Source organism: Salvelinus fontinalis, chromosome 7 (assembly GCF_029448725.1).
Source record: "Salvelinus fontinalis isolate EN_2023a chromosome 7, ASM2944872v1, whole genome shotgun sequence".
NCBI classification, from domain to species: domain Eukaryota; kingdom Metazoa; phylum Chordata; class Actinopteri; order Salmoniformes; family Salmonidae; genus Salvelinus; species Salvelinus fontinalis.
Window position 1 is genome coordinate 28,488,628 of NC_074671.1, and position 12,786 is coordinate 28,501,413.

At 43.4% G+C, this 12,786-nt stretch overlaps 1 protein-coding gene across 1 annotated transcript; it reads right to left on the minus strand.

Annotated features, from left to right (window-relative positions):
* Window positions 1–2,876: 2,876 nt before the first annotated feature.
* LOC129859336 (dermatan-sulfate epimerase-like protein) lies at window positions 2,877–12,540 on the minus strand. The gene has a single exon (XM_055928982.1). It carries the CDS (start codon window positions 11,375–11,377, stop codon window positions 7,718–7,720), a length of 3,660 nt encoding a protein of 1,219 aa, XP_055784957.1. The 5' UTR covers window positions 11,378–12,540; the 3' UTR covers window positions 2,877–7,717.
* Between the last annotated feature and the right edge of the window lie 246 nt (window positions 12,541–12,786).

Genomic DNA, 12,786 nt, shown 5'->3' on the forward strand with positions numbered 1-12,786 from the left:
TCTGTAACTTTGTAGCAAGTACGGTCTGCATGTGTAGGTGCATGTTGTGTCATGATTGCAAGGTGTCCCGATATTTTTTCCACCTGTCCATTATCTGGTTTTAATGTCCATTCTAAAACGCCCTTCCAGCCAATCAGAAACGAGTATTCAACAATGTCGTAAGACTATAATAATGACTATATTATCTCTCTATACTGTAGCACACAGCAATAGCAAACACTGTATAACAGTGATCCAGCTCCCCACTAGAATAGTTCCTAACTGATGGCGGCTGAAGTAAAGGTTAATTAATGAGTGTTGGCAGGGCTGGTGGCTGCCAGGAGAGAGAGGACCCCCTGGGACCAATACTGAGCTGGTGGAGGATACGGAGGATACAGATAGCAAGGAGAAGAGTACAGCTATAGTCGGTTACTCAGCTGAAATTGAGTCCCTCGACCGTTCCATTTGGTTAACCTCTGCTTAGTGTGATACAGTGGATCACTTACTCATACTGCATTATAGAGCCGCAATCACATTATATCAGTGTATCTGGTCTCCTGGACTACGTTGAGATTTAATATGATGAATAAGGTGTGCCTTAGCCCACACAATACGAGCTGAAGTTGAGCAGAATGCTTTTCAGTTATATTATTTATCACTGTACTATTTTCACTGCAATCGGACATCAAAGGATTTTGCATAATGTAATTTGGCTTGGTATAAATATGAGAGGATAGGTGTGGGAATTGAATGAGTCAGAAATAAATACTTTAGGGATTCTCCATCAAATGAGAACTGTTTGAGACACTGACTTGACTTAGACAAGGAAGTAATTCCTTCTTACATAATATGCATACTAATTGGCTTTGATTTTGAATATATAATTTCATTGGTTGACATTAAATGTGTATTCCTTCGCGACACACAATCAGCATAAAAAAAACTCTGTTTTGATTGTAAATCATAACTTATCTCAAAATATAATATCAAAGCAAAAATATTCATTTTATGGGAATATTTACTAGCCTAATAATCATAGTATTTCCTTGACTAAAATGGGGGGGGGGGGTGGGGGGGTAATCAGCATAAGTACAATTAGGAATAACTCACTTTGTTTGATAGCATTTACTATATAGATGTTTTTTTATACACTGCTCAAAAAAATAAAGGGAACACTTAAACAACACAATGTGTCCACTTAGGAAGCAACACTGATTGACAATAAATTTCACATGCTGTTGTGCAAATGGAATAGACAAAAGGTGGAAATTATAGGCAATTAGCAAGACACCCCCAATAAAGGAGTGGTTCTGCAGGTGGTGACCACAGACCACTTCTCAGTTCCTATGCTTCCTGGCTGATGTTTTGGTCATTTTTGAATGCTGGCGGTGCTTTCACTCTAGTGGTAGCATGAGACGGAGTCTACAACCAACACAAGGGGCTCAGGTAGTGCAGCTCATCCAGGATGGCACATCAATGCGAGCTGTGGCAAGAAGGTTTGCTGTGTCTGTCAGCGTAGTGTCCAGAGCATGGAGGCGCTACCAGGAGACAGGCCAGTACATCAGGAGACGTGGAGGAGGCCGTAGGAGGGCAACAACCCAGCAGCAGGAACGCTACCTCCGCCTTTGTGCAAGGAGGAGCAGGTGGAGCACTGCCAGATCCCTGCAAAATGACCTCCAGCAGGCCACAAATATGCATGTGTCTGCTCAAACGGTCAAAAACAGACTCCATGAGCGTGGTATGAGGGCCCGACATCCACAGGTGGGGGTTGTGCTTACAGCCCAACACCGTGCAGGACGTTTGGCATTTGCCAGAGAACACCAAGATTGGCAAATTCGCCACTGGCGCCCTGTGCTCTTCACAGATGAAAGTAGGTTCACACTGAGCACATGAGCACATGTGACAGACGTGACAGAGTCTGGAGACGCCGTGGAGAACGTTCTGCTGCCTGCAACATCCTCCAGCATGACCGGTTTGGCGGTGGGTCAGTCATGGTGTGGGGTGGCATTTTTTGGGGGGCCGCACAGCCCTCCATGTGCTTGCCAGAGGTAGCCTGACTGCCATTAGGTACCGAGATGAGATCCTCAGACCCCTTGTGAGACCCTATGCTGGTGCGGTTGGCCCTGGGTTCCTTCTAATGCAAGACAATGCTAGACCTCATGTGGCTGGAGTGTGTCAGCAGTTCCTGCAAGAGGAAGGCATTGATGCTATGGACTGGCCCGCCCGTTCCCCAGACCTGAATCCAATTGAGCACATCTGGGACATCATGTCTCGCTCCATCCACCAACGCCACGTTGCACCACAGACTGTCCAGGAGTTGGCGGATGCTTTAGTCCAGGTCTGGGAGGAGAACCCTCAGGAGACCATCCGCCACCTCATCAGGAGCATGCCCAGGCGTTGTAGGGAGGTCATACAGGCACGTGGAGGCCACACACACTACTGAGCCTTATTTTGACTTGTTTTAAGGACATTACATCAAAGTTAGATCAGCCTGTAGTGTGGTTTTACACTTTACTTTTGAGTGTGACTCCAAATCCAGACCTCCATGGGTTGATAAATGTGATTTCCATTGATAATTTTTGTGTGATTTTGTTGTCAGCACATTCAACTATGTAAAGAAAAAAGTATTTAATAAGAACATTTCATTCATTCAGATCTAGGATGTGTTATTTTAGTGTTCCCTTTATTTTTTTGAGCAGTGTATATTTAAGGTTGTTTCTTTAACAGAAGGGGGATTATGAGTAGAAGGCTTTGCCAGTACGTCAGTGTTAGTAGAGGATGGACAGTCATGGAGACAGTAAGAATAAGGAATGCTAGCGGGTTAACAACACAGCTCTAGTTAAGACATGTTTTATGTGGCTCAGGGCTCGTTAAAAGGCAAAGAGGTGACAAGAGCATTTCTTTACAGGATTTTAATGGCTGTTCCATGTCATGCATGGCACACATATAGGCAGTTAGGTTTCTGTCACCAATTTCCTAGAAAGAGCTATAATATACCTTGATTACCATATAAAGTGATGAAGCAGCCTCCGTTTTTGGAACTACAAAAGAGAACCACAAAGTGAATTCAATGATGCAATGGATCATATTAGTCACTGGTTGTCAATGTACTGTATTTAAGAATGTATCGTTTTCTTTTACATTGTCTCAGCATCCTGCTCTGGAGCCCATTAAAACCAGATGTAGAGAAGTATGTTTGTAATTCAAGGCCACAGAAGCAAGGAAACACATCCCCACAAGCAACTACAAAACAGAGTTGGTAACAGGATTGCAACACCAAAGAGAGAGCATGGCTGCCAAGTTACACACAGTCAAAGACCACAACATCAAACAGGTTTTCCAAGCAATCACAGGTTTCAGTGTTCATAGTGGAAAACCAGGACAGTTTCTGGCTGAGAAAGGACTGATATTTCTGTAAGATATGATACGTATATTTCTTTACATACACAATGGCAGTTTTGGAGTGTGTATTTTTTCCATGTTGTTTAATATCCAATTATTTAAATGTACATTAAGAATAAAATATAAACTCAAAAAGACTCACTATATTTTGTCCACACTGGTGGCTTATAGAATAGAACATAACAACCCAGAAAACTAAAACTTCTAGACTTCCTTTTAATACACACTTAATATTCATAACCAGTGGAAGCTGCTGTCTAGTGAACTGTTTGAGGACAAAGTCCTGAAAGATCATTAGATATCTGATTGAGCGCGACAGGAAATGGAAACTTGCGTTGTTTGCATTTCCTCTAGGGCCTAGTGAAGATAACGCAGAAACAGAGGACAGAGCCCCAGTTATGGTGTTTTGCAGATTAATATGGGTAGCTGGGGGGATGCTTTGGAATAGCTCAGACTGAAACTGTGTCAGGGCTGTCGTTTAGCCCAGTTTGATCTCTATGGAGCTGACCCTCTTTGGATTTAACTCAATGGATGCCATGAAAGGGTTAAACATCATGTCATGATCATGGTATTAATTTCCATTTTAATTTGTTATAGCCTTTGGGGTATGTGTGTTTGTAACACGGCATTGCTTTTCTTTTCCGCCAGAAAACCAACAACCTAAGATTACCATTTTGAATAATTACTTCAACTTGATTTTAAAGGCTTAAAATGTATAGTCTTTCACAGATAATCTGAGGGAATCCCTGCAAAGTGCTAAACCATTAACATGTTATGACATCTTTGAACTTCAAATAAAAGTCCTTGATGGCATACTTGTCCAACATAAAACATTTCCTGTATACATTTTTATGAAAATACAGTCCACATTATTCATATACATATTTATATAAGCACTAGGAACACATTATTCATATATATATACAGTTGAAGTCGGAAGTTTACATACACTTAGGTTGGAGTCATTAAAACTAGTTTTTCAACCACTCCACAAATTTCTTGTTAACAAACTATAGTTTTGGCAAGTCGGTTAGGACATCTACTTTGTGCATGACACAAATCATTTTTCCAACAATTGTTTACAGACAGATTACTTCACTTATAATTCACTGTATCACAATTCCAGTGGGTCAGAAGTTTACATACACTAAGTTGACTGTGCCTTTAAACAGCTTGGAAAATTCCGGAAAAGGATGTCATGGCTTTAGAAGCCTCTGATAGGCTAATTGACATAATTTGAGTCAATTGGAGGTGTACCTGTGGATGTATTTCAAGGCCTACCTTAAAACTCAGTGCCTCTTTGCTTGGCATCATGGGAAAATCAACAGAAATCAGCGAATTGTAGACCTCCACAAGTCTGGTTCATCCTTGGGAGCAATTTCCAAACGCCTGAAGGTACCACGTTCATCTGTACAAACAATAGCATGCAAGTATAAACACCATGGGACCACGCAGCCATCATACTGCTCAGGAAGGAGACGCATTCCGTCTCCTCGAGATGAACGTACTTTGGTGCGAAAAGTGCAAATCAATCCCAGAACAACAGAAAGGGACCTTGTGAAGATGCTGGAGGAAACAGGTACAAAAGTATATACATCCACAGTAAAACGAGTTCTATATTGACATAACCTGAAAGGCTGGTCAGCAAGGAAGAAGCCACTGCTCCAAAACCGCCATAAAATAGCCAGACTACGGTTTGCAACTGCACATGGGAACAAAGATCATACTTTTTGGAGAAATGTCCTCTGGACTGAAGAAACAAAAATAGAACTGTTTGGCCATAATGACCATCGTTATGTTTGGAGGAAAAAGGGGGACGCTTGCAAGCCGAAGAACACCATCCGAACCGTGAAGCACGGGGGTGGCAGTATCATGTTGTGGGGTACTTTGCTGCAGGAGGGACTGGTGCACTTCACAAAATAGATGGCATCATGAGGAGGCAAAATTATGTGGATATATTGAAGCAACATCTCAAGACATCAGTCAGTAAGTTAAAGCTTGGTCGCAAATGGGTCTTCCAAATGGACAATGACCCTAAGCATACTTCCAAAGTTGTGGCAAAATGGCTTCAAGACAACAAAGTCAAGGTATTAGAGTGGCCATCACAAAGCCCTGACCTCAGTCCTATATAAAATTTGTGGGCAGAACTGAAAAAGCATGTGCGAGCAAGGAGGTCTACAAACCTGACTGAGTTACACCAGCTCTGTCAGGAGGAATGGACAAAATTCTCTCAACTTATTGTGGGAAGCTTGTGGAAGGCTACCCGAAAGGTTTGACCCAAGTTAAAGGCAATGCTAACAAATACTAATTGAGTGTATGTGAACTTCTGACCCACTGGGAATGTGAAGAAAATAAAAGCTGAAATCAACCATTCTCTCTACTATTATTATGATATTTCACATTCTTAAAATAAAGTGGTGATCCTATCTGACCTAAGACAGGTAATTTTTACAAGGATTAAATGTCAGGAATTGTGAAACTGAGTTTAAATGTATTTGGCTAAGCTGTATGTAAATTTCCGACTTCAACTGTACATATATATATACATTACCATTCAAAAGTTTGGGGTCACTCAGAACTCTCCTTGTTTTTGAAAGAACAGCAATTTTTTTGGGCCATTAAAATAACATCAAATTGATCAGAAATCGAGTGTAGACATTGTTAATGTTGTAAATGACTATTGTAGCTGGAAACGGCAGATTTTTTATGGAATATCTACATAGGCGTACAGAGGCCCATTATCAGCAACCATCACTCCTGTGTTACAATGGCCCGTTGTGTTAGCTAATCCAAGTTGATCATTTTAAAAGGCTAATTGATCGTTAGAAAAACCTTTTGCAATTATGTTAGCACAGCTGAAAACTGTTGTTCTGATTAAAGAAGCAATAAAACTGGCCTTAGACTAGTTGAGTATCTGGAGCATCAGCATTTGTGGGTTCGATTACAGAGAGTTCCTCTGTCCAGTGTCTGTGTTCTTTTGCCCATCTTAATTGTTTATTTTCATTGGCTAGTCTGAGATATGGCTTTTTTTTTGCAACTCTGCCTAGAAGGCCATCATCCCGGAGTTGCCTCTTCACTGTTGACGTTGAGACTTGTGTTTTGCGGGTACTATTTATTGAAGCTGCCAGTTGAGGACTTGTGAGGAGTCTGTTTCTCAAACTAAACACTCTGATGTACTTGTCCTCTTGCTCAGTTGTGCACCGGGGCCTCCCATTCCTCTTTCTATTTTGGTTAGAGCCAGTTTGCCCTGTTCTGTGAAGGGAGTAGTACACAGCGTTGTTTGAGATCTTCAGTTTCTTGGCAATTTCTCGCATGGAATAGCCTTCATTTCTCAGAACAAGAATAGACTGATGAGTATCAGAAGAAAGGTCTTTGTTTCTGGCCATTTCGAGCATGTAATTGAAACGACATATGCTGATGCTCCAGATACTCCATTAGTCTAAAGGCCAGTTTTATTGCTTCTTTAATCAGGACAACAGTTTTCAGCTATGCTAACATAATTGCAAAAGGGTTTCCTAATGATCAATTAGCCTTAAACTTAAACTTGGATTAGCTAGCACAACGTGCCATTGGAACACAGGAGTGATGGTTGCTGATAATGGGCCTCTGTACGCCTATGTAGATATTCCATAAAAAATCTGCCATTTCCAGCTACAATAGTAATTTACAACATTAACAATGTCTACACTGTATTTCTGTTACTTTAATGGACCAAAAAATGTGCTTTTCTTTCAAAAACAAGGACATTTCTAAGTGACCCCAAACTTTTGAACGGTAGTGTGTGTATATATATATATATATATATATATATATATATATATATATTAAAAAACAATTAAGCACTAGGAACATATTGTATTTCTAAGCTCCAAACAGCTTTACAAAAATAATCTGTTTAGACATTGCTGTTTTTTGGGAGACTTTTTAAGATACAACTGTAAGACATCAAAGGGAGGAAATCTGACTCCAACAAAGAGTGTTTAAAGTAATTGTCCAGGGATAATAGGGAGAAAACACAATCAAATAATTTGACTTTTAAAGTTCCCCTTCAACTAATTTTAATGTAAAACATCCCTCACTTGCAAACACAAGGTATCATGTGTGAGTAGAACCGCCCACGTATAATGTAACAGAGTAAAACCCAGAACACAGTTAAATAATTGGGCTTAAATAATTGTTTTTGTCCCGTGTTACTACTTCCCATCAGTGACTCAGTGATGATATCCCTTCCATTACCGGTCAGTGCAAAATACAACATTAGAGATGATTAAAGTAAAAGATTGACAGCTACAAACAAGACAACTTGATATCAGCTGACCTGCAGCAGTAACGTCAACTAGCTGATAAACCTGGAGTACCCAAGTCTTTTCATGACCACCCCACATGTGTCCTCTATCAGTCTGATGTCCTTGCGAGGCATGTTCTGCCTCCATATGTTAATGTTGGCTGGTGATATGTCCCCCTCGTACATCAGGTTGTACAAGTTTGTGGAGGTGGTGAACATGAGCTGGTTGAGGGCCGACGGTGTGACCGGCACCCCCAGGAACCTGTGGATCCTTTCAGCTGTCTCCTGGGGGAAAGTGACTATGTCCTCAAACCTCACCTGGAGGTAGGCCTCTGCCTGGAGGCTCCCACTGACCCGGAGCACTGCGGCAGTGTGTGCCAGCCACAGGTGAGCCAGTAGGAGGACGGCGCTGGCCTCTGAGTGGGACAAGAGCCTCCGGATCATTCTGAACTCAGGGGCTGAGACTGGGCACCTGTCCCTGGTACTGCTACTGTTACCGTCCTCCTTGAATATCAGGGACAGGTGTTGAGGAATGTTTTTAAGGGAGTAAAAGCTGGGCTTACTGTTATAGAGCATGAGATAGATCCACGCCCGGGGGTCTCTGACTACATTGATGGCCCTCAGGGACGGGCCCACCACCTCCTGAAGGAAGGGGAGTTTGAGCCCCCAGCTTCCACTCCTCATGTTGAGGACCACGCGGGCATTGGGGTACTCACTGATGTGGCGCCTCATCTCCCTGACGTACTCAGCATCCCGGTCAAGGCTGCCCCTCATCTTGCCCCTCAGCTCCGCGGCAGGCTCCTTCCTCCTGGTCCTCTTCCTCCTGTCACTGCCGGGGCCTGGGGCTCTCTGGGGCAGCTTGGCCCTGCTACTCTCCACTAGCTGGATGTTCTGCAAGTGCAGCTTGGTGTTGTGGACCAGAGAGTGCAGCCAGCCCTGGATGATTTTAAAGTGTCCGCGCAGGGCGTCCGTTCTGGACCACTCACAGGCATCAACCAGCGAGTCAAATTCGAATTCGGTCTCTGGAATGTCAACATGCTCCGTGGGGACCCGAATGTAAACAAAGTCGGAGCTGTTGTCAAAAAGGTTCTTAAGTATTTCAGATCCTGAGCCAGGCAGGGTCGTTATGACAACTGTTGGCAGGGAAAAGCGGTGCTGATCATAAAGTCTGATTTGTTTGCTGACCTCTGGGTCAGTGCTGACACCTTTCCATTTGACCCCACATAGGAGTTGATCGCAGGTGTTTGACACGAACAACAACGCAGCTATCCACAGTATGAGCACCGAGAACAGAGCATAGCGCATCAGTCTACTGAAGCACACATAGAACTTTCTCTGCAGGGTCAAAAAAACAATAGCAACACAAAGTATCACCCCTGCTATCACATTGACTGTGAATCCAAAATCAAACAGCTGATTGTCCACTGTGTTTTGTTTCGGAACCAGTTGAGTCCCCAGGCCATATCGAATGATCTGATGTCTGTCTTCCATTTTGGCATAACCCCCAAATCCTAAATAACTTAATCTTGTTCCTATGTCTTTATAGTTTGTAACAACTGAAACAATTTTCTCTGTGTTGTTTATAACTAGAGATAGTCTGACACCATTCTTGCTACTGTCCAGAAATCGACAGTTGGACACTTTGACATAAGGTCCATGCATCACATAGGCCACTCGGCTTACTGTGCCCCTCATGGGGAAAGTGACGTTAACATACTGTGTCCACCTCTTTTTGAACTCCGCAGCCTGCTCGGCCTCCTGTATCCTAGTATCTGGGCTGAGACCCTGACTGTCAAACCAGAACATTTTATAATGAGCATCCCACACATCCATCAATGCCCCATTGTACTTGTCCATGAATTTATAGGGGACATATTTAAAGTCAATGTCGAGGTTGTGGAAGAACGCACTCTGCGAGGTGATGGGCGAATCGTCCAGCTTCTCAACATGGTCCAGTACGAGCAAGGTCTGGGAGTTGAGCAGCACAAGGGCCCTGTACACACTCCTCAGCCGCATGGCAGAAGAGTAAGCTGGGGCTGCCTCCCCGCTTACAAACATAGTGTCTCTATGGGAGGAGGCAGCGATCAGCTCCCCAGCAGCATCCCCTACCCCTTCATCTGTCCAGCGCAGCCATTTAGCACACTCCCCCAGCTGGCCTTCCCATGGAGCGTTACACTGGCTGCTGGGAGAGGGGCCAAACACCAGCACATTGTTCAGATAACTGTATTTAGGCCCATAAAGTGCTTCAGACACAAATACCTGTCCGTTAGGGGCAAAAGTGAAGGAGTTTTGGTCCGGGTGCTCGTGGCCTGGGTTGAAGCTATTCCAGCCGTCCAGCCATGAATAGGGCTTTGCATGAACGATGTCATACACGGCACGGCCACCCAGCTTCCCAGATTTAAAGGAGACAAATGTGTTTCCCTGACCGTTGGGCAGCCCGGCTCCGTACGTCACCACACCCCAGTTGGAGAAAATATGCATCCTGGCTTTGCCAAAGCCATGGGGAGGTTGTGCCGTGAGATGGGCATTGTACCAGATGTACTCAGTGTGTAGGGTAGTCCAGCGCTGGGCAGAGGACTGACCCATGGGACCGTCCTTGGGCCTGTGCTTTCTAATCTGCTGGGCTAGCCAGTTCCCAGTGCCGTTTCTTATAACAAATGTGTCTAGGAACACCAGCTGGCTCTCTGGGCCGTAGAACCAGTTGTAGTTGGAGTCGGCTATGCCCACAGTCCTCTGAAAGCCGGGCAGCAGAGTGGCATAGTAGAACCAGAAGTGTTCCCGCAGCCAGTTGTTCTGTGTGTTGTCAATGTTGAAATGACGTTGCGCTAAGAAAACATACTGCGTGATCGACTTGGCTGTATAGCTCCCGTATGCCACGCCCTCATCTAGTGACCCGTCCACAACGTGGTTTAGGAGAAACATGGTCTTCTCCATATAATTGACTGACACCTGTTTCCAAACCATTGTTTCTGAGTCATCATGGGTGCCGACCACAATAGCCCCAGTCAAGATGGCTAATATATTAGTGGTTTGATGATTTTGGAGATACTGCTTCCCCCAACCCCTATACTTAGATGTTTCATACAGCTCCCCTGTCTCAGAGCGAATTCTCTTGAGGTAAACATCCCGTCGGTGCTCGTCCAGGAATGAGTAAATAAAGTCATATGCGGTGGCAAACCCAGTAAGTGAGTGTGCCAAGGGCACCTCATCATTGGGAGCACTGGTCACCTTCCAGTCTGGGTAATTTGCCATTCTATCCATACACTTCATGAGAAACTGCAGGGCACCTGAGTCCTCAGGGCACAGCAGGCAGTACAGAGCAAGGGGGGGTAGGTTGTTCCCGTAAATCTCATTCCACTTGCTAGTAAACTCCTCATGTTTTGCAGGGGGCATGTAAAGGGGCACATTGGACAACATGGTCAGGACCGCTGCTCTGATTACTTTGAAAATGTGGCTGTGTGTGCTGGACGATCTTTGCCTCATAAGCTGTACATCAACTTGGTTGAAATACAGGTTGGGATGAGAATCGGTAGATTGAAGTTTTCGATGCTCTGATGCTTTACCCTGGGTGAGTTTGAGCGGCACCAAATCATCCGTAAAAATATATTTTTCGGATGCGTTGAATACACCCGAAAAAGCCATTCCCACTGCCAAGAGTGCCAGTAAAAATATATAGCACCCTATCCACTTTTTTGCCATGGTCCAAGACATTTTGTTGTTGTGTTGTTTATATTATCATCTCTTTTTTGAAGCTGAATGGCAAATTTAAGTATTTTTCAAAAACTTCAGAAATGTATTTTGGAGACATATTCAAATATATATGAGATGTGTTTTCTGACAGTTCAATCTCACATTCTCAAAAAAAAACGACAGACTATATTCTTTCACAATAAAATAGCATGCATTCTACAATACCAGTCAGCGTGAATAATTGCCAGGAGGACAGAGCTTGACAGCACTAATGTTCTGCCTACTGTATAGGCTACTCCAGTCCAATACCGTACAAAAACGCACAATGTCCATCTCCACTTGGAAAGGTTTGAAAACGCAGCAGCCAGATAAAGTTGTGGAGGTGTGGACATCTGTTCTAACCCATAAAATAAAAGTGCAATCAAACAACAATTTTACATCAATATTTTAGAAAAATTAAACATAGAATTATCCATGAATCTGTTCGTTTTTGCCGGCACGTTTACAATCCTCACTGGAGTGTGGCGCATGGAGTGACTGGCATCTCTCCTGCTGCGAGCAGCAGCAAACTCGTATTCATCTCTCCCCAAAAAACATTTCCTCCTGGAAAAACATCAGTCAGCCCCAGTCCGTGTCCGGTCCAATCACAGACACCCAAAGGCTTTTTATTCTCCTCGATCGAGCTGAAATATCTACAAACCAAAGAAAATAGCGCATTTCCGCATTTAACATTGCGAGCTGTCGCGATGATGTACTGTCCCAATCCAAGGTTTAGTCGTTTTCCATTCTAAAATTATGTATTTCCCCTATTCGCAGTTTGTCTTCTTTCCCAAACCAACGAACGTTAGATTAAGTAGGCTAGTTAAAAAGGGAAAGTTGTCGTCACTGGTAAGTATTCAAAGAAAGAGACATAACATTGTCAATTTAAAAAAAATACATTCCCAAAAATAGACAAACGTTCAGGCTGGAAAATCCTTGCAGCCTAATCATCTGCTTTGCGCTCGCTTTCGCCACTCCGGCATATATACTGCATCACACAACAATTGCGGTTGAACATGTATGTATCTTGCTGCGTCTGATGTGTCCGTCCTACTTACTGTATTACAGTGTGATATTGTTTTCTAGCAGTCAGTGAAAAATGTACACCTTACTACCTGTAGAGGGAGCCGTGATTTTGGAAGCGTGCTCTCAGATTTCCCTGCGCGAGAATGCAGCTGTGAAATGTGAAGTTCAATGAGTTGCAGATTATTGTGTAAAAACAACGCACAACGGACCCGCTGCCCCAAATTGGAATGACTCTATCGTGAGTTAATACTTTTAGCCTACATTAAATTAGTAGAAACCCTATATGTTCAAAAACCTGTTGAATGATCTTGCCAATAATGAATGTCAATCACACCGACAATACTGTGTAAATGTTTAATTACAGC